General features: G+C 33.5%; 1 protein-coding gene across 1 annotated transcript; it reads right to left on the bottom strand.

The window, feature by feature from the left end:
- Positions 1-262: 262 nt before the first annotated feature.
- Positions 263-22,225, bottom strand: LOC119642969 (protein nessun dorma). The gene is given in 13 exon segments (XM_038042305.1): positions 263-1,689; positions 1,691-1,821; positions 2,339-2,389; positions 2,465-2,484; positions 2,940-3,298; positions 3,300-3,449; positions 3,451-3,535; positions 3,652-3,756; positions 12,758-12,906; positions 12,966-13,413; positions 13,623-13,849; positions 13,959-14,241; positions 22,036-22,225. Coding segments are annotated over 9 exon segments (1,122 nt in total). The 5' UTR covers positions 12,897-12,906; positions 12,966-13,413; positions 13,623-13,849; positions 13,959-14,241; positions 22,036-22,225; the 3' UTR covers positions 263-1,607.
- Positions 22,226-22,383: the final 158 nt, after the last annotated feature.

The raw sequence follows: 22,383 nt of genomic DNA, 5'->3' as shown, positions 1-22,383 counted from the left end.
ATGATTTGAAGAATTTGGGTCCAACATTCCATGATTTCAAGAGTCTTAAAATAACATGAAAACCAACTCTGTCAAATGCTTTTTCGAAATCAATTGAGAGAATTGTTACGTGATTTCGTTCGGAAATTGCTTTACTTGTGAGATAATCAATATGTAACAGAGTATCGATGCACCCTCTACCCCGTTTGAAACCAACTTGTTGCTTTGTTATCAGGTTCTTGGACTCAAGAAACCAAGATAATCTAGATGCCATAATCTTTTCCAATACCTTTGATAGGCAAGATAAAAGAGATTCTTTATTAATATTACACAATCGTTTAAAAAAAGAACAAAACAATCACCTTTTGTCCATGATTTTCTACATTATTCCGTATCGATCAAAAACAAAATTCCCTCTTTTTTCTTCTTACTTAACTCGACTAAAACCATTCTTTTACTTAAACTTTTCAAAATTCTCTTAACTATTTACATTTTTATATTTTGTTTGCAAAGTAACATTTCCTTTTTCTTTGTTTATTGCAATTTTATTTGCAATAAAAACTAAAATTTATTTACTTAGTTATTGTGCACACTTCTCCACAAGCAAAACCAATCTTCTCTTTCTTTTTTCTGCTGTTTATACATTTATGTGTCCGCGATTTTTTTGACCTTCATTCGTCTTTGTACCGCAAGCAAAACTTTAAAATTCAGTCATTGTTCAAACATTCCGTTTCCTTTTTTTTTTTGGCCGGACATTTTCACCACTTTTTTTCCTTTCCAGAATTCCTGACTAAATTCTTTCTTCCTAGATTACTTAATTTCTCCTTTTTTTCTAAATTTCTTTTTTCTTTGTTTAAATTACTTAATTTCCTTTTTTTTCATTTACTCTCGTTTTAAATCACTTAATATATTTTTTTTTCATTTTTTGTAGCTCTTTCTGTCGATTGTTTACATTATCATTTCTTTTTTTTTTTTGTGCACATCTTGTACCCTTCTTAACTCTTTGACTTCATTGAAACTTCAACTGTCCTCAAAAAAACTCAGAAAAAATCCACTAAAAAATCCAAAATTCCTCGCATCATTTTCTTCTCTCTCTGCTTTTTTACATACCTAACGACTAGCCGCTAATTTGCAGAGAACAGAAAAATCATGCCAGGTCATATAACGACATGCCGTTCTTATGACACTCGTGGCAAAAGCAGACTAACAGACACTCTCCCTGAACTTTGTTCGCGGACTTTGCGACTTTTAAATCAAGAATTTTACAATGTCACGGAATATATATAGGGTCGATTTTTTATTTCTGTGTTAAAGAAATGAACAAACAAATCCGAATTCAACAGCTCACATTAACCTCAAGAAAATTACACGTTTAGGAATTTGGTCACGGGTTTTCTTTACGAACCTAAAGTCACTTTTACATATGACTTTGTGGATCTAATGTATTTTTCGATTCTTTATTTCCTTCTTAAATCTTCGATCGCTTGCAGAGTTAACATCATTTGGTCGCTTTTATCAATGATGGCGTGATAAAACAATATTCCGTGGTTTTGCGAGTTCAATATATTTGCCGCAGCTTCGATTGACCAGATTCACTCATACCCAAACCAAGACGGTAGACGAATTGCTTAAATTAATAGACGCTCTTTCTGAAGCACAATGCCAGTGGCAAAATTTTCAATCCAGCAAAGTTCCAATTTTATATTGAAATGACCGTAAAAATCCCTCTTGTACGCTTGATGTCCCATTACGTATAAGCTTACAGCTTCTTAGCGTTATGTTCCCACTTTTCACTATAATTCCAGTACGAAAATTTTTACAGTCGATCACAACATTTTCCAGCTATGCATTTGGTGGGACTGGAAGGGGATTATTTATTATGAGTTGCTTCCATATGGCCAAACGCTAAATTCTGATCTCTACTGTCAACAACTGGACCGTTTGAAGATAGCGATTGACCAGAAACGGCCAGAATTGGCCAATAGGAGAGGTGTCGTGTTCCACCAGGACAACGCTAGGCCACACACATCTACAGTGACTCTCCAGAAACTTCGGGAGCTTGGTTGGGAAGTTTTAATGCATCCGCCATACAGTCCGGACTTGGCACCAAGCGATTATCATCTTTTTCTTGCATTGCAAAATTTCTTTAATGATAAAAAATTGGAATCTAGGGAGGATTGTGAAAATCGACTACTAGAGTTTTTTGCAAATAGAGACCAGGACTTCTATGTTGCTAAATGGCAACAAATCATACAACAAAACGGTGCATATTTGACCCAAATCGGACAATCCGAAGCATGTTAAATAAAGTCCTGAAGTTCATATAAAAATAATGGATTTCTTTTTCCCCAAACTAATATATCAAAAGACTTTCGTCATCATCACGTGAATACAAAGTGATTGTGTTTTCCTCAGAAACGACAAAAGCAAGTCCGCATTTATAATGCCATCGTCATCTAAGTATTCTTCTAACTTAAGTGCGTGCCGTGCCAAATATATTTTGTGCTGAAAAGTAATACATAAAAGTTGTATTTCCGTGACATTATTTTTGTGTCAAAATCTTAAACGGAAAAAAATTTGCTAAAACCTCGAATTTGATCATTATAAGAAACGAAATCAAGTGTCGAATTTTGTTTGTAATATATTTAACAATTTTCGTGACATCAGGAATTCTAATAGTAAATGAATATGAAATTGATTTAGAATTTCACGATATTCAAGAGATACGTACTGTATATCTGGATGCTACAGCGATCGTTCCTTCTATACCTCCGTGTATTTAGAAATAAAATTGTTTCTAATCTAAATATTTTGTCTTACCTGCAACGAATGATTTAATACAACCTGATAATTTGCCGTATTCATTTCTTTTACTGCCTGCAATACCTCTATCTATCTGACATTCGACAGAATTTGATAACTACATAGCAGAGTGGTTTACATTCGGATTTGATATTAACAGCGCCTACATTTTGTTCGCATTTCTTGATATATATGACGTAAATCGGGACTTTGGGATATTTCAAGTTCAGTGCGAAATGTTGATAATCGTAAAAGTAACTCAAGTACATCCGTTAAACGGGCCTTTTCTGAAACTGAATCAACGACAATGTCTTGTTCATTATCACTGACATCAGTTTCCAAATAATCTAGTCTATTTTGAATATATTTTTATTCACTGATTAATGATCGAAGACAGGCGGCCAACGATCATTCTGTGTTACATTGACGTAAATCGAATATAAGCTGTATACGCAACTCCAAAGTCTGCTTTACTCACTTGATATCATCGTCACTTTCATTATCCCAAGGCATCCAGAAATCGTCTGTCAAGAGCGTCAACAGTACGTTCAACGTTCAATTCCCCATTTTCTTGGGGACATATATCTTCCAGAGCCACATCATAAAATTCCGGCAAGTGAACAATGTCGCCTCGCACAGCTTTGAACACCGCTCTAATTTCCCTAAAGTTGGACAAATCCAAGAACAACAATGGGGAATCGAACATTTAATTGTTTATAAAGAGTTCGTGGTATTTTCCATGAAGCCTGCTATCCTGGTTTGTATAAAATGAAAATAGAATCTTTGGGAACGTTTTATAAGTATTTACAATGTTTATATAATAAAATAATATATATATATATATATATGAGCATATATAATTAAGCATACCAGTAGGTTCTATTTGCAAATCGATGAAATATGACCATTCAGTTCGCGACGCCGGAATACTTTCGTTCTTCCAAAGCAAAAGATTTATAGGTTCTTCCAGGCGATCTAGAAAGCATTGAGGAATGAAGATATTAATGTGAAAATTTAATGGAAACGAACAAGACTTGAAATACTTTGATAGATTGTGATAGAGAGTATGTGTGTATTGTACGTAAGGGACTTTATTTATTGTCTACATATTTGTGAATATTGTGAATAAATTTACAAAGTGTGGACTTAAAGGCTGCCCTTTACCTTAGATCATACGCTCGCTTATATTGAAAACTCTATCGTTGAGATTGGAACCCGGGACCATTGACCAAAAGAAATGGATATAACACTCATCATTCGGTGATAGACATAAAAAAAGAAAAAATCTGCCTTGCCCAACCAAGATTATAAAGTATGACAATTTAGTTGTCCTTCTATTTTTAGTTTACTTTAGTATAACGGTGATAGGTATAAACCATCAACAATAGGAATAAGAGTTTCGTTCGGAATATTTCTCGCAAGTGTACAACAAAAACAAACTTTTCGGCTTAAAACTTTTTTTTTTCTATAACAACCTTCTAAAATATGAGACAAATAATAGGTTGATAATCAGCAAGTGAGGAAGTAAAGTACTTAGATGAAGATGTCAATAGCAATCCAGTGTAAAAAGCATAATTGCCTAAAGACTGAGCCATCTCACTGGAAATTGCATAGATCTGAATGAAATCTGAAGTTGGTTAGTCTTTTGCTTTGCTTTTTGTTTTCAAAGACTTACGAGCAGAATGTTCGTTTATGTCAATGGATGCGTTAATAATTTGTTTCACCTTCTGAATATCCGTTTATCCAACACTTCCATGGCAGGCACTTTCACTTTAATATCAAGCGCTTTAGAAAGAACATATCTTTGTCCAACGTATGTGATCTTGGACGCAGAGTAACAAATTTTTTTAATAAACCATTCATCAGGTTGAGTGTAGAGCGTTAAATTATTCCAAGAAAATAGAAGATAATTAAATTCGTATATCTTCCTCATCCTTGAGTATGATATTTTAAGGGTAATATTACTTAATATAGAGAGATTAAGAAGTATAGAAAGAAAGAACAGAAAGAAAATGCAACTGCCTGGATTTCTGATCAGTCGCTCATGGAACGTCCCCAATAACGTAAACAGGTCAAGAACAACGACTTGCGGAAAAAGAAGTAGGCCACGATCGATTTAAGAAGCTTTAAAAAAAAAGTTTCACAAAACCGTTTATCTTTTTTGGAATAAATCGCTTTCTTTCCAGTTTTCTCAAGTTGTTCTGACATGAATTTAAAGAATTACTTAAAACTTGCGAGGTTTTATAAAATGACTTGAAACTATTTTTACAGCTTTCCATTATGGCTGGGCTCTTGGCGCAATCATACGGCGCCGCCACAATGGTGGGCAAAGATGAACGTAACGGACGTATAAATCCGGTTTTAGAAAGCAACGATGATCTTCCAGTAGCCGAGGTAATAAACTCATTTACTAGTTAATGCAATATATATTTTTTGTGAAAAATACACTATAAATTTTTTACACTTTAAATATTTGATAATTATAAATTATTGTTGTATTTTTGATAACTAAAATTTTATTTAATAGATTTATTTGAAAATTTGTTTTATTTTAGTTATTAGATATCTTGCTGTTTGCTTTTGATTTGAATTTGCTTTGAATTTCACATAAAAGAATTAGCTTCTACAAAAAAAGGAAAGCATTCTGTCTGAAAATAAAAGTTGCAAGACATCTTTAACAAGTAGAAAAGAAGAAGCAAACACCCTCCACAAACTTGTCAAAACACACTAATTCCTTCCACAAATCTGTCATAAACACACTAATACCTTCCAAAAACCTGCCATAAACGCATTAATACCTTCCACAAACCTGTCATAAACACATTTGCATGAATTATGATCAAAATACATTCCAAGAACCTGTCATAAAACACACTAATACCTTCCAAAAACCTGTCAAAACCACACTAATACCCTCCAGAAACCTGTCATAATCGCACTTGCATGAATTATGATCAAAATGCCCATAAAGATTCGGATCGAATATAATTTTCTGTCATCGGACTTTGATGAAATTGTTGTTGTAAAATTTGAGGTGATTAACTTATATTCCATTCATTCCATTTTGTTCTATTATCGCACCTCTGCGTGGTTTGTGTCCAAAATGTCATGCGGCTTGTGGCTAAAATAAATATATAAAAATGGAATAAAACACCGGATGTTGCTACGAAGAACTAGTATATATAAACATGGTTAAAAGTTAGCAATTTTCGATTCTTTAGCATAATATGGAAAGTTGATGACACTATCTTATGTTTTTAGTTTTATTCATGGGCAGGTTTTTTTATGCTTTTTTTTAAACAATTTTTAATAAGCTTTTCTTGTAGTTCTTAAATAATCATGGAATCTAAATACGCGTTAACCAATAAACCTCTGTCAAAATTTTGCGGTGCATATAACAGCATCGGTAAGTCTCCTGTCAAAGGAAAACAGCAGAATTCAAGAAATGCGGGAATAGAAGAGAATGGAGGCGCAAAAGTAACAAAATTGGAGTGCATTCTTAAGAATAACAATCGACTAGATTCTTCGACGGTTACAGAGGATAATGAAACAGAAAATCATCTCCAGAATAAGCAGAACAGATCATCCTTGAAATTGTCGCCCAAAAACCAAATTGAAGAACAACGTCAAGCATTGCCAGTAACACGAGTTCAAAAAACTTAATGCAAGAAGTCTACAGATCGGATACTTTGTCAATTATGGGTGAGACGGGATCGATAAAATCGACACAAATGCCTCAGTTTCTGTTGGCAAGCGGTTACCACGACGTGTAGCCGCCATAACAGTAGTTGGTCGCGATCCTATGCCACTTTATATTCTCAGAAAATTCTTTTTTTTACTGAAGTGAAGTTAGCCCCCAAGATAACTCACATGTTTTGGTTCGGGTCTTCAGTAAAATTGTCTTTGCTAAGTTAGAATTTATTACGATTAAATAATCTTAGCAAACCTGCACATTGTAAGGAAGCGTTTTGCTTTCTTACGAAATACAGGTCCGTCCGCCTAAAATGTTTACCCGCAGCCATCAACGGATACATGAGCAGCCTCCTCCCGCACAAATACTGTAGAAAAACATATAACAATGTATATCAAAATCTATAACGCCGTGGGGCCATGCAAAACAGGCATACAGGGATAAACACACATGCACAAAAACATACGATCATGGAGAAAATATATAAACTGTGTAATCAAACTCGACCAGCTAAAATTGTACTAAAATGTATAAAAAGGCATAGGCCATGCCAAATTGTTAGAGATGCAGGATCACACATGCCAAATATACAAACACATATGTATAAACATGTATAAACACACATAAACAGAAAAATAAACTAACTTTACATAAAATGTATAACACTGTAAAAACGCATGCAAAGTATTCGTAGGTAGAGAAACGCGTAATGTACACATAGTGAGAAACAAAAGGAAAAAAACCGTGTCGAAGAAAAATATTTTAAGCATAGCGAGTCTAGCACTCACAAACGGGCAACAGATCACGCGATTTGGTATATTTGGTCAATACCACCCAAATGCATGTGTAAAAGTATAGTTTTTAAATACTTTTTTTTCTAATGGTGATTATAAAAGTTTAAATGATGGTTAATCAATGTATATATATATACAATAAATTTTTCTGGTCGTACAATAAATTTTTCTGGTCATACAATAATTTTTCTGGTCGTACAATAAATTTTTCTGGTCGTACAATAATTTTTCTGGTCGTACAATAATTTTGTTATCTGGGTCAATACGAAATGCATGTGAGCAGGGCAATAGAACAAGCAGAAGGTTAAGCATATGAACAAATATTACAATAGTATTACAATGGGACGTAAGAGAGTATTAATACTAAGTTATGTATAAGTCGTTCATGCAAGTCGTAAGTAAGGTTGCGACAGCGTCCAACCTAAGTTAAGCATACGTATAAGTATAATAATACCTCAATACACAGAACATATTTGTAATGGAACAAGCGAGCGAGACTTCGACTATAAAAGAGCGTCTCATCACACGGACAACTTGACAAGCTGACTTTTATTAGTAATTTTTTTTTGACTTTACGGATAGGGGGGATGGATTGGGTCAGCTTAATCGCCATAGCTTAATCGCCATCCCTGAAGGACCGATGAATATTCTTTCTTTACAAAGCCAAATAGGGCCAGGTAGGGACAGACGAGTGGACCGGAGTGGCAAGGCAACTATGACACTGGCAACGTATCCGTTTTTTTATAGTAACCCGCGATATCGGAAGGAAAAAATCTCTAACCCCGTGTACGAAAAATAATTGATGGAACAGAAAGTCGAGTCACCCGAAGGTCCAAGTAATTTTTATTTAATAAATATTCTTGAAAGGAGTCTTGGAGTGGCTGAGCTTACCCTGCCCAAGAAGACTCGTCACAACATACAAAACATACTAAGCCGCTAATTACGAACGCAAAAGCTAAAATGCTAAGCTATTGCTAGTAAATCTCACGCAAAAGTACGCTACAAATACTGAAAGAATGCAATGTTAAAATCATTTTATAACCATTTTTTGACTACAGATTTTTGATATGTCGTGAAAAATGCTAAAACCTATCAAAAAAACCTAATTTCATTACCCTGGTTAGGGGACATCACCTCGAAAGTCGCCAAAAACCGGTCCTCTCTGTACAAAAGACCTTAAAGGCAAAATGTGACAATAATGTTGCTAATGTAATGTTCGAACTTATATACATAATGTTTTTACTCTACTTGCTAATGATATGTTTGATTTTATACGCATAATGTTATTGTCTTTTTTCAGCATGTATATTTAAGATTATGCGTTACACGGATATATTTGCAATAGTAACGCGTTTGTCCATACACTTGCTTAAGAAGTTATATGTATGGTATTGAGTTGTCGTCATTTTTCTAAATATGAATCGCGTACAATTTTGTTCAAAACATTCTATAAGCTAATAGAATATATGCTATCGCAAAAATGTTCGTGTGCGTTTGTGCATACGTTTAGCAATCACTTGACTGCCTGCTTTCTCTTTCTTATTATTTATATCGATTAAAAATTCAGTTTATGACTTTTGGGTAAGACTTTTGACGATTTATTTCAATTTGTTTCATAAATGATGAGGGATTATAAAATTTGGAAATTATATTAATTTATTTACATTAAACTCATTTCAATTCAATATCAATGTTTTATTTCAATGTATTGCAATTTTCCGCACCACCTTCTAAGTATTGCAAAAGGCGCGTTAGCATTTATTTTAAATAGCTGCTTCCCCAAAAATATTTTAGGCCTATATAGTAATTTTCCCGCTGTCCCAGAATTAACGTTCGTACTTAATATAATTTGTGCATAATAAACACGTAAAATTATTGTCAATATCACTTTCGAAATGATAAGTCTTTCATAGTTTTATTTTTAACCTGTCTTGAAAAGGAATACGCCGCGAATGTTACAGCAGCCAACCTCGACCTATAGGGCCACTCATCCGTCCCTAATCGTTTCACTTCGCTAGAGAGAATTCATTAGTCATTCAGGGATGATGGCTACACTGACTGTTTTTGGGGTCTAAGAGTAGGCATTTGTGCGGGCGGATTTATTATTAAGCTATATAATTTGTGGCAGGAAAACAAATCAACTTGCAAGGAAATACATCAGAGTCTATCAAGACTTCGTTAACTAAATCGTAAGATATAATACCGCCAGAATGGCGAGCACATGTTTTAATATTCTTAAAAGACGATAAGAGAATTCGTTAAGTTTAGATGTACCTTAGGTAACGGTCATTAGAGAAGAATTTTCCAAATCGAAGTTTACAAAAATTGAAATTCATTTTAAAAGTGGACATAGATGTTGAAAGTAGTAAACCTAAAAACACCAAAAGAAATCTTTTGTTAAAAAAACTAAAAACACTAAAAGAAATTGTTTCTTAAAAAACTAAAAACTTCAAAAGAAATTGTTTGTTAAAAAAACTAAAAACTTCAAAAGAAATTTTTTGTTAAGAAAATTAAAAATTTCAATAGAAATTGTTTGTTAAAAAATCTAAAAACTTCAGTTTAAATCTCACAGTTAAGGAGATTAAATCTTAAGATCATGTCGCATTAAAAATGAATCCTTTAAATATGTGAAAGTCGAGAAAATTTTGACTATGCCCACACAATACTAAAATTATGGGTGTCAAAATTTTTGATTTCCGCTATTGTTCGGATATGCAATTTCTTTCAACATGACATGTATATAAATTCACAATTTATCTAATACAGCTACTGTTTTACACCATTAGCAAGTGCAGAGATAAAGCAAAACCTAAAAAGTTGAAAAAATGAAGAAGAGGTTAATTTATTTAAATGTTAAACCTCGATTTAAAAAACCCCTGAATAAATCTAAAACATATTTGGAGAAAATTAATAACAAAAGATGTAATCAACTAAATGTAACGCAAGAAAAAAGTCACGGTAAAATGGTAATAATTAACGAAAGGAAATCGAATATTTGCAAGGGATCAACATGTTTGCCAACTTTAACTCAAGCAGGAGTACTAATGTTAGCAATGTTAGCAATGAGCTAAGCGCGTAGACAAAACAGAAGCATATAACACGACCCTGTTCATTGCTGAAAGTGGTAGGATATGCGATTCTACATTATGTGATGACGCTGTTTATTAGATCATTCGTTCTTATTGACGCTAAGTGCTTTGGTAACATTAAAATTTCTTAATTTGTATGTCTACGATTGTAGTTGATGATTTTACATTGTAATTGACAAACGCATCACACATTATACACATAATATTACTCATTTATATACATTTTTTTTATATTGTAAATAAAACAAAACAAAAGGAAAAAAACGAAAGAGACAAAAAGAAATATCACTCATAGTTTTAAAATTTACAAACTTACATACACATGTAAATAAAAATATTTTCGATATAATTTAACGCTGGACATATAACCCACAAATCTATTAGCTTAGTCCATCTCCATTCAACATACCAAAAAAAAAATAAATAAATAAATAATTTAACGCTAAGTTAAGTAATTCATTAGGCCTCTGCTTATATAATTCAGCAAGATCCTAGTAATGTAAGCTTTAGAGATTTTTTTATCTCATAACATTAATAATTAATTAACTTTTTTTTTCTAAAGGTATATAATCATAATCTATAGTAAGTAATAAGTAAGCAATGAAAATATTGAGTTTTGATTTATTATTAGAGAAATGATGCGAAAAAAATTCAATATAGTTAGTAGTGTACAAAAAATTCCATAATTTATATTAATATACAAATATAATGGACGTTAAATGATTTTAAAAAATACCTTAAAAAAATTGTTTCTCTTATTCACGTAATTAGCAAGGATTGGCAGGGTATTTTTGTAAGAGATTAACTGTGTAATAAATAAGCTAGAAGTTAGTCTATATTTGTTGACAACCGCCTGTTGCATTGAAAAAACGAGTCTGAATTTGGCTACATCTGAGAAAATATTGACAAAATTAATCTGCATTTGTTTACAATTGAGAATAATTAAAATTTTTTTTTATAATTAAAAGGTCACAGTCAATATGCACATAGATAATTGAACCTCTATAACTACGGATGGTTTTGACGGTACGTGACCACATATAAGAGTTACGTTATTAAAAATCGACGATAAATATGAAATGACTAAATTTGCTTTAATAAAACAATATTAGAATAGCAGTAAATGGAACATCTTTGCCTAAGTAGGTTAAACACCCGGAAAGACTTGATAAAACAGAAGAATTTTACTACCACATATGAATAAAATAAATGAAAACCTAAAGAAAAAGGAATGGATAGTCCAAGAATGATTTATAGTGTCAAAGTGTACGAATAGCATGAAGATGATGCCAAGCCTTTTGAGCTAACTATTTTAATTGGGTATGTACAAACCAGACAATGAACTGTGTTGCCATAATATTGAATACGAATAACAATGCAATTGAAGGAATCGTATTTTATCGAAAAAATTCGTTGTGCCTAATTACTAATCAGACTGGTCAACAGTAATGTTCTTCAAATGATTTTACAGAAATTAAAGGATGTGTTGGAAAGTGATCTAAATGTGTACAAAGTACATTTACTTACAATAAATGATTCTGAATTTGATTGAATGTTGACCGAATTTTTTTCCAATATATTGTTAGGAGTTTGCCATTACTTATGGAATACGCTACATGTGTACTTGTACAGCGTACAGAAATAGAAGTAGCTTATTACGAATACATGATCAAGTTTCATGCAAGTGAAATGAAGCTCACATTTCAAAACACATCTGATGCTTGTAAGGACTTGTGCGTGTATAAAACAAAACTTTTGGGTACAACCCAGAATGCTGCAGAAACGTCATTACTGATCTTTCGTGGCGAAAATTAAATAATTTCGACTTGTACAATATGTGGCTTCAACTAAATGATGCAACACGCCTTACATTTTGTGATAAAAATCAATTTGTCGCGAAAAAAATTCAACAACCATCATAAAGGAAATAAAACACCTGTATGAATATAAGGAGAGAATTATCATTTTATTTTTCAAAATAGGGTAAAGTCGAATGCCACGCCTATAAAAATTGTATAAAACTATTGAGGAGACGTACAAGGGGAGATGAATGCATATTTTTTATACATTTATATAAAAAAGATTATATATTATATTTCAAGCACTTGTATGAATATATTGAAAGAATTATCATTTTATTTTTGAAAATAGGATAAAATCGAATGCCACGCCTTTAAAAATTGTATAAAACTATTGAGGAGACGTACAAGGGGAGATGAATGCATATTTTTTATACATTTATATAAACAAGATTATATATTATATTTCAAGCACTTGTATGAATATATGGAAAGAATTAACATGAGATTAATATGAGATTTTCATTTTTCCCAGATAATCCCAGTATATACATTACCAAGATATTACTAAGATATTACTAAGATAAATATCCTCATACATACTACGAGCTTTTGGTATTTCCATTTCTTTGTCGCTACGCGAATACTCTATATAATCTTCGGTTTGGGCCAACAGTAGCGATTTAGGTGGTGCTTGCAAATGTTCTTCAATGTTCTTCACCGCCCTACTTTTCCACAACATCTTCCTTCGTCTGAAAAAAAATAAAATATATTATTGCACGGTTGTAATTGAGATCTCTAAATACTTTACGAATTTTTATATCTTTAAACAATGTGATGCAAGGTTATAAATTCAGCGGCTAAAACATTCTACATGTCGGGGGAGCAGATCAATGTCCCAATTGTATTCCGCGGACCCAACGGGGCTGCTATGGGCGTGGCACCTCAACATTCTCAATATTTTGCGGCTTGGTATTCCCTTTTTTTTTTCATCAGCAGTTCCTAGAGGAATTGCAGTGTTCTTTAAGTCATCTTCTTATCGGTTTGCGGTTTGAAGGAGAGGTCAGCGAGAAGTCGAACCAAACCTTTGAGTTGCGGTTAAAGTTTTAAATGGGTTATCTATAGACGCTCTATCAATTAAAAAGCCCTCCTTAAGGATTGTTTTGGCTTTGCGCATTGTACGCCATCTTTCGGGAGCAATTCAAAACGGTCACTGCCTCCCATAAAATTGCCAGTTTTAATAGAAAAATTGCAAGATTCTAAACAGGATTTCAGATTTAATGTAAGTTTTTCATGAAGCCAATATCAACATCTAATATATTTTTTTTATGCTTTTCTCAGATTAAAGTTATTTTGACGGAACATGCGAAACATTTCTTAAATTTTTTCTATAAATCATGGATTTTCATTGTTTCTGCATGTACATTATGATGAATAAAGAAAATATATTTTATTATAAACTTTTTACCGCTCATCCACACGTGGTTTCTTTTTGGGATTCTTTCGACGGACCAGGTCACATGTACCATAGTAATTGTACGGTTCATCCCCAATGTCGCTACTTATCTCCGAATCGCTAGATTCTGTGCCCAGGCTGGTTTGCTATCAGGTGATTTTTTAATATCGGTCAATGGTTTAAACGTATCTAAGTACATAGATCTATCTTAGCATCTATATGCACTGACATGCCGTCACCTAGAAACGTAATAATATTCTTAGCATTATTCGTGATAGGTGATTGAACCTCCACTAATTTTTGTTTTAATGATTATTATTAGAGCCCGCACATTATATTTTTACTTACATTCTTTAAATAATTTTATTTATTTATTTTTTTTTTTATTAGCAAGGAATTCGGTTTTGTTATTAAACTTAAAACTTTATTTCTTTAATATCTTTCACTTCGATTTTTATTGATTTTGTCGTGAAATATGTTTTTGTTTTTATACGAAAATTGCAAATTTGTTTAATAATCACTTTTACTAACTATACTGTCAAAATGCCGAAGAACTGCCAATATAAAAGTTTTAGTACACATTGTGATGATAATTAAGCAATCGTTTTCATTTCAGGAATGGTAATAGGTGCTGTGCAAATATAAAAATACTTTTTATGAAACATTCAAAATATCAAAATACTGACTGTTATAAATAATTAAATAAAACTCACATATCAAAGAGGTATTTTTTTTAAATAAAACTTCCAAGCTTTTGAATTTTAACTTAGACTTTTTGTTTTTCTTGATTATTAAACCCTAAAAGACGTCCTTGAAAATTCGGCAAATCCAATATCATTTAAATTAGCAGAAAGTGCCACTTGACTTTTTAAAATATTGCACTTATTTTCTCTATTCACAGCTCTCATGAGCACGTGTATGTGTACAAAAATAATTTCAGTTTATTTTAAGAACATATTTATGTGCGAGCACTTGTAGCTTGACTTGTACTTGACGATAAACCCATTTCCTCATCTGAATCATCGGAATCAATAGGACTGACACGTATAGCTTCATACCATTTATTAGTTAAATCGGCCATTTGGGATTTGCACTCATGCAATTCTTGACTGTTGAAACGGCGCGTAAAAAAGGTATAAAATATTTACGATCTAAACGACCGAAGCCGTCGATCCGAGTTTGCGATTCAAAAATAATTGGTGGTAGTAGAACCAAAAAGAAGCCGGTAGGCGAAAATACTTCTCGTTTCCAACTGGCATTTTCCCCTGTCATGACTTTAAGGAAGAGACCGATTAAAGCGCCTAGGAATACTACAACAATACTTTCGGGAAGATATTGAAAACCAGTTTGTAACATAAAGTGAATCAGTAGAATGCCCAGCATAATAACGAAAAACAAGGAGAGGGACGAGTTGTGTTCCTGTTCCACTGCATGGTGATCAGGCAAAGGCGGTTCGGTTACTGCTGATGTCGAATTCTGCGTAGAATTAGTAGCAGGAGCCACAGTTGTTGTCGATCCATTGTTTGTCGGATTCTTGGGGTCATCAGTTACTCTTGGTACTATTTTTTCATTATTATTGTTGACTGTAACATTTGTTTTAATATCACTAATCATCATTGGCTTACTGCATTGAACAACGAACTCTCAATCACCTTATTCACCGAGATTGTTCGTACCAATGGTGAAATAGGGGTAGACATATATGCAAAAGTGGCAAAAATTTATGTTCCAGGATTGAGTTTTTACACAAATCCAGAAGCGGTCCTTCACACGAAATCATTTTTAAATGAAAATAGCATGAATAACATCCATGTATATATGTATATATTATATGCAAGATGTGCAGGCATATACATATATACATGCATGTTACTACAAATTTCCATCACTTTTAAGTGATTTTAAACATTTTTCCAATTTGAGATAATGGTTTGTGATGTAGGAAAGTTAAATTTGCTTTTTTGTGGGGAATGAGTTGACAGATCGACTTGAAACTACAGGCGACCATAGGAGAAGATGAGATTTAGATATGTTTTACAAATTGCGCAGTTACTGTTTCATCACTTTCTCTCCAAATCGTCTGGCGTTAACATTCATTGAGAGAAGGCAGGAAAGAGATGAGGAATTTACTACATCATATAAAATTATATAAATTATGAGCTATACACAAGAGCTCTAGAACGCATATACAACGTTTTCACAGTTTCATACGTTCTAAAATAATGCAACTTACATAAGTAAAGAAGTGTAAACGAACACAACGAAGCTGCAGAAAGTAAATGACACCGCCGAAAGTACATCTCATCGCCGAAAATATACTTAGATGAAATATAAAGTTAAAGAAAAAAACTGGGCATCTCAAAAAATCCTTCAACTTTTTAAAGAACCCTTGCTAAACAATTAGCATTATTTATCTATCTATTATTTATCTATGCACTTTAGGTTTTAAAAAAAGCATTTCGCAGTTTTGAAAACCCCTAAAAGCTACTAACATACAACCAACCTCAGCCGGTGGCAACAACACCATACGTAAAACGTTTGTAATTATACAAATAGCAACAATAACAATATGTTGCTTTTGTTGTTTCTGGTAGCAACACTGTGTTTATGATTAAGACTACAAGCACATTTAGAGACTCTTCTCATTCGCTTGCTCATTCACTCTACATAACCAATATCTCTCACACTTTATACACATGTATTTACATATATATATATATATATATATATGTCGTGTAAATAAATATTTGTGTGTGTATATCGCGCTCTCTTCACCACGTATATGAACTACTAGATCTGTATAAAAATGAAAAAAGCCACACCAACTTGAGAATTTGTTTGATAAAATGCGAAGAATTCGCTATTATGGTACAAACAGCAATAGGGCAGAAGTTGTCCAATACCAAGACTCCATGAGCTACCATGCCTTTATCGAATTTTGTGCAATTGTTATTATCAATTATTACCTTCGTCTTTGAAGTGAATCTCGCATTATCTCTCTCGCAGCCGGTTGTAGTGCCTATCAAGTTCTGAGGAATTTGTAAACTAATTGCACATCTCAGAATAACGGAAAGCGGAAATTTATGCCACAATTGAGGTCCAAAAGTTGTCGGTTTTATAGTAAAGCACTTTAGCTGTCATTTCGCTTCCAAAATTTTCCTTTTTCACCTTCGAGAAGAAAACATAATAAAGAGGACTGGAAAATGTACCTTAAATATCTTGATCACAGTTTGGTTGAGAAATTGTATTCTTGTTTAAACTATAATTTTTGCAAATCTCGTGAAAAGATAATCTTCAAACTATATTGTAGGAAGTCTAATCCCGATTTCTCACACTTTAACAGAAATGCGATCTTACTTTCTCATTTAACAAGAGTGTAATCCTGGTTTCTCACACTTTAATCGAAGCGATACAATTCATTGAAAGCAACTCTATTCTCTCTCTATATTCATAGACGAGTCGACTTGTGTTCAGTGTAGTGTGTGTTTTCTATTCGTCTGCGTTTTTTCAATTGTTTCGGTGTTTTCGGTGTTTTTGTGTATTTAACTTCTGTCTTTTCAGTGTTATTGCTAAAACTGGTTAACGCGGATATCGCGTATGTGCTTTTGTTTCGTCTATATATAATAAAAAATAGAAAACAAAAAAACAAAATAAAAAAAATAAAAAAAATTGAAAACATTTGACACTTTTCTTTAGTAGTTCCTAACCTTCTTGCACAGTTCCCAAACCTTTTCAAGTGAGTGGTTATTTCAAAAATAATAATAAATAGACAACAATAAGGCATAATGGCCCCGGGGCCGCCAGACAAAAACCCGAATAGATTTTATCTATTAAGTTATACATCCCCCCAAAAAAAAAAAGTAAAATATCAGATTTTCCGGTGTTGCCGATCAGCGATATAATCCCTATTGATAAAAAATATATTGTTATTTCTTCAACCGATGCTCGAATAACAATTTCCCAAATTAGCCCTTTTGCTATAAAAAAAGCTCTAGATAGCATTACAACATACATCGACTCGATCTCGATTCTACGCGATGGGAATTTACTGGGGCTCGCTGGGAACCCGCGCGCAACCGAAAAACTAATAAAGTCCAATTCTTTAGCTAATCTATGTGCTATTTCAGCTAAACTACATGAGAAACTTAACTCGGTTCGAGGCGTAATTTATGCCCCTTGCTTAAAGCATGTGCCGGAAGATGAAATTGTTCGCGAAATGGGCATTCAAGGAGTGACTGAAGCATATAAATTAACCAAACTGAATGATGACGGAAAAACACGCTCTCTTACAGGAAGGATTATTTTAACTTTTGATCGCTATCGATTACCGCGAACAGTTGATGTGGCGTGGTATAAATGTAAAGTAGAACTATACATCCCAAATCCTATGAGGTGTAAAAATTGCCAACGCGTGGGTCATACGGCAAAAAGATGCACTAATGCTGCATCTTGTGCTAACTGTGGTCATCCTCCACATATTGAAAGCTGTACCCGTAGTTTCTGCATAAATTGCAATGATCAACACTCAGCGTTAGACAAACAATGCCCACGTTTTGTACAGATGCGTGAAATATTAAAAATTAAAACAGAAAATTACTGTAGCATGGGCGAAGCGCGACGCACATACCGGGAAAGAAATCCATCAGTAGCCCATGGAATTGGCAAAAGTAATACCTATGCTGCTGTTGCCTCGCAAATCGAGCCTAGTAAGACTTTAACTGCAACTGCTTCCAATGAAAAACCTGTTCCACCATTAACCAAAAATTATATTGCGAAACCAGTTACATCACTTGCCAAAGATAATATTGAAAAAACCAAAGCAACTGCAAATATTGAAAAAATCCAAACAACAACATATATGCTAAAATCTAATATACCAAATTCTCCAGAATCTCCAGCTCTCAACTTTACTCAACATATCACAAGTGGTAATGAATCCATTCTTTCATCCATTAATCAACCTTCGAAAACCAAAGCAACTGCAAATATTGAAAAAATTAAAACAACAACACATTTGCTAAAATCTAATATACCAAATCCTCCAGAATCTCCAGCTCTCAACTTTACTCAACAAATCACAAGTGTTAATGAATCCATTCTTTCATCCCTCAATCAACCTTCAATTTCAAATTATTCACGTGCGCTAACCCGTTGCGCTTCAAATGTACCAAATCACCTAAATACAGATTATTCTGCTGGTAAGAATAAATCATTCACGAAAAATTCCTATAGTGACCTTCTCGACGGAGACGCTGACATGTCAACCTAACCCTCCCTCCACTCTGCTTACATGTCATTACAATTAAATAAAGTTTTTAAAATTCTACAATGGAACATTAAGGGACTTATTAATAATTTTGATGAACTCCGTACACTCATAAATGATTTTAATCCAACCTTTTTATCGCTTCAAGAAACCCATTGTAGAAGCTCTTTTAATCCTATTCCACCCAAATCATATACTGGATACTTCACGAATGCTGATCAAAATTCATATTCCAAACAAGGAGTAGGTGTTTTTATAAAATCAAGTATACCTCACAAACGCATAAATTTAAGCTCAAATATACAAGCCGTAGCGATACAAATAATGTTAAATATAAAATTTACAGTGCTTTCGCTCTATATTCCACCCTCGCAATCGTTTTCTCAGCAAGAACTCTACAGTTTATTCTCCGTACTTTCCCCCCCATTAATTATATGCGGCGATTTCAACAGCTGGAATACCATCTGGGGCTCAACAGTGAACAACACTCGCGGTACTGTTTTAAAAAAGGCCTTTTTTCAAAGCAACCTTTGCGTTTTAAATGATGGAAAACCAACACACTTCTCAACTCATCATACTTTTTCACATATTGATTTAACATGTTGCTCTCCATCACTTCTTCCTTTGGTGTCCTGGTCTATTTCTGATGATCTACATAATAGTGATCACTTTCCAATCATAATCGATCTTAAACTTTCAACGTCCTCTGCTACTCCAGCAAAACAGGCCAAATTCCTCCTAGATAAAGCGGATTGGATCAATTACTCCAAACAGGTGGAGTCATTTTTGAACTCAAAGCTATTTAACGGAAACTGCAACCATGATGCTGCTATTATGTCTAAATCGATTCGCACGGCTGCTCATCTTTCTATTCCTCAATCCAACACCTCTTTTAAACGAGCTAGGGTTCCATTGCTTTCAACGAAATTAGCGAAATTCTTTGCCGTGTACCAAGAGTGGAACATTGTCTCTACGCGGACGATGTATACATTTTTACAAAAGAAAAAGACAACACGAAAGCAATCAACATCCTCGAATCTATTGCATGTGAGATCTCCACATGGGCAAACTCGTCAGGAGCTATAATCTCTATACAAAAATCAAAAAAAATGCACATTTGTCGAAAACAAATGTGCGATGCAGGAAACCTACTGATGCATATTAACGGCTTACCAGTACTAAATGTGCAGACGCTCCATGTTCTCGGGCTCACGTTTTCAAACAATTATCGTTGGAAAGCACACTGCCTTCGTTTAAAAAACTCCCTTTTAACAAGGGTAAATTTCATACAGTACGTTGCTTGGAGAAGCCATGCGCATATTAACACTATTGCTTATCTTACCAAAATGCTTGTGTTAAGCAAGATTGACTATGCTTTGATAATTTATGGCAATAGCTGCAAATCTAATATCAACATCCTTAAACCGGTCTATCACCAAGCCGTTAGAGCAAGTTGTTATGCTTTTCGGACGACGCCCATAAATAATATTATAATTGAAACTGGTCTCCCAACCTTAGAAAATAGACTGTATGAGTTAAAAGCTAAAATAGTCCCTAAGCTTATTAATTCAAACAAATCCATTCTCGGTGATGACGTAAGAAAGATTATTATTGCGAAGAAAATTCCAAAGTCACCATCTGCAATTGACCATTGTTTGTGCATCGCAAAGGAATTGAACAGTCCCTTAAAAATTGCCCGCTCTTTTGGTGTTAAACCTCCCTGGATTTTGAAAGACTGCTCTTTTGACATCTCACTGTCTATGCACAAGAAAGAAGATACTCCAAATTACGTCTTCAGGAATCTAATAGCTGAGAATACCCAAGTATTGGACAATACTGGTTGGAATCTTTTGTACACAGACGGCTCAAAATCTCCTGGTCTGCCTCCTGCTTGTACGGTGGTAGATGCTACAGGACGGGTTCTTCTCAACCATATATTTCACAAAAGCACTTCAACTTTCATAACCGAAGCCAGAGCTATCCTTCACGCTGCCAACCTTGCCCATAAAAATAAACTCAAAACCGTCATTGTTACTGACAGTTTGTCTGTATTACTAGCTACCCGGAACCCTTCGACTTCGAGATGGAGCACCATCAACAAATTAAGGAATATAATTTACTACACCCGACGGAAAAATTAAAATGTTATGGGTACCAAGTCACATCGGTTTACTGGGAAATGAGCAGGCTGATCGAGCGGCAAAGTATGCTGCTTCTGCTCCTCTAATTATGGATGATGTCAAGGAAAAGTTGGATCTTCAAAGATACATTGGAAGAAAAGTTAAAGAGAAAATTGCAGAAGGAAATTTACAATACCATCATCAACACTTAACTCCACCTCTATATCCAACAAATGTTGAGAAAACCAAGATCCAAGTTTTTCGAGAATTCGCCTTGGTCATACAATTGCAACTCACCAATGGATCCTAAAGAAGTCTTCTCCCCCAATCTGCTGTTGTGGACAAACTCTTACTATAAAGCATATTCTCTGCGACTGCCTCAACTTTTCCTTGGCTAGAAGTATTGCATTTGGAACGATTAACCCTTTGTACATTCTACAATCAACTTCAGAACAGAATATCAATTCAATATTTTACTTTATTAATACTACTAAGCTTATTATCTAATATCCATTTTTTTAAATTAGAGCCGATAGCCTGTGTTGCTAGTGCTCAATGTCTCTTTTTTTAGTCTAAGAATTCAATTAATTAGTCTAAAATTAAAATAATAATAATAATAATAATAATAATCTCTCTCTATTCTCAACACATGGTACTTTTTTTAAAAACCTAGTAAAGGAAAAAACTAGTTAACAGCTTTTAGTGAAAAATCAGAACCATTTTACAAGTGCACAAGAAAATTGTACGAAATGGATAATTGCGAAAAAGTGGTGGACGTCCAAAATGTAAAATCCAATTAAGTCTAGCTGCTAAAAGCAAAATTCCGTCAGCTCTTTGCAAAGCTAATTTTCGAGCTGATGATACCCAATATTTCTTCTATGTAATGATAATATTCATACTTTGGCCATACATCCCCTTCAACTCGAAGATCGTTGATGTTAACTTCACTATTTAGTACATAAATTAATTTAAAGAATTCAATAAGGAATTTGAATATTCAAGCCATCTGTGAATCACCAGGCTAAAAACTTATACGTACACTTTATTCTTTTAGGAAATGTACACCCATCTGGTATTGCTAAATTTATTATCGAAATGTCTCGAAGTTACTACTGTATTTGTCATTCAATTTTCAGGCTGCATTTTTCAATTAAAGAATCGTTTATTACGTCATTTAAGAAAACGCACTAATATTTATTTAATTGCACAATATAATTATTTCTTAAATGCAAAACAATTTGCAAGTATTGAAAAGAAAATAAACTTTTCTCTTTTTTTTTTTTTTTTGGTATGTTGAGTGGAGATGGACTAAGCCAATAGATTTGTGGCTTATATGTCAAAATTTTTCTCTTTTTGATATAAATGGAATTTGCTGTTTAGTTTTCAT

The sequence above is a fragment of the Glossina fuscipes genome, unplaced genomic scaffold (assembly GCF_014805625.2).
Source record: "Glossina fuscipes isolate IAEA_lab_2018 unplaced genomic scaffold, Yale_Gfus_2 303, whole genome shotgun sequence".
NCBI lineage: Eukaryota > Metazoa > Arthropoda > Insecta > Diptera > Glossinidae > Glossina > Glossina fuscipes.
This window is presented reverse-complemented; position numbering and strand designations above follow the sequence as displayed.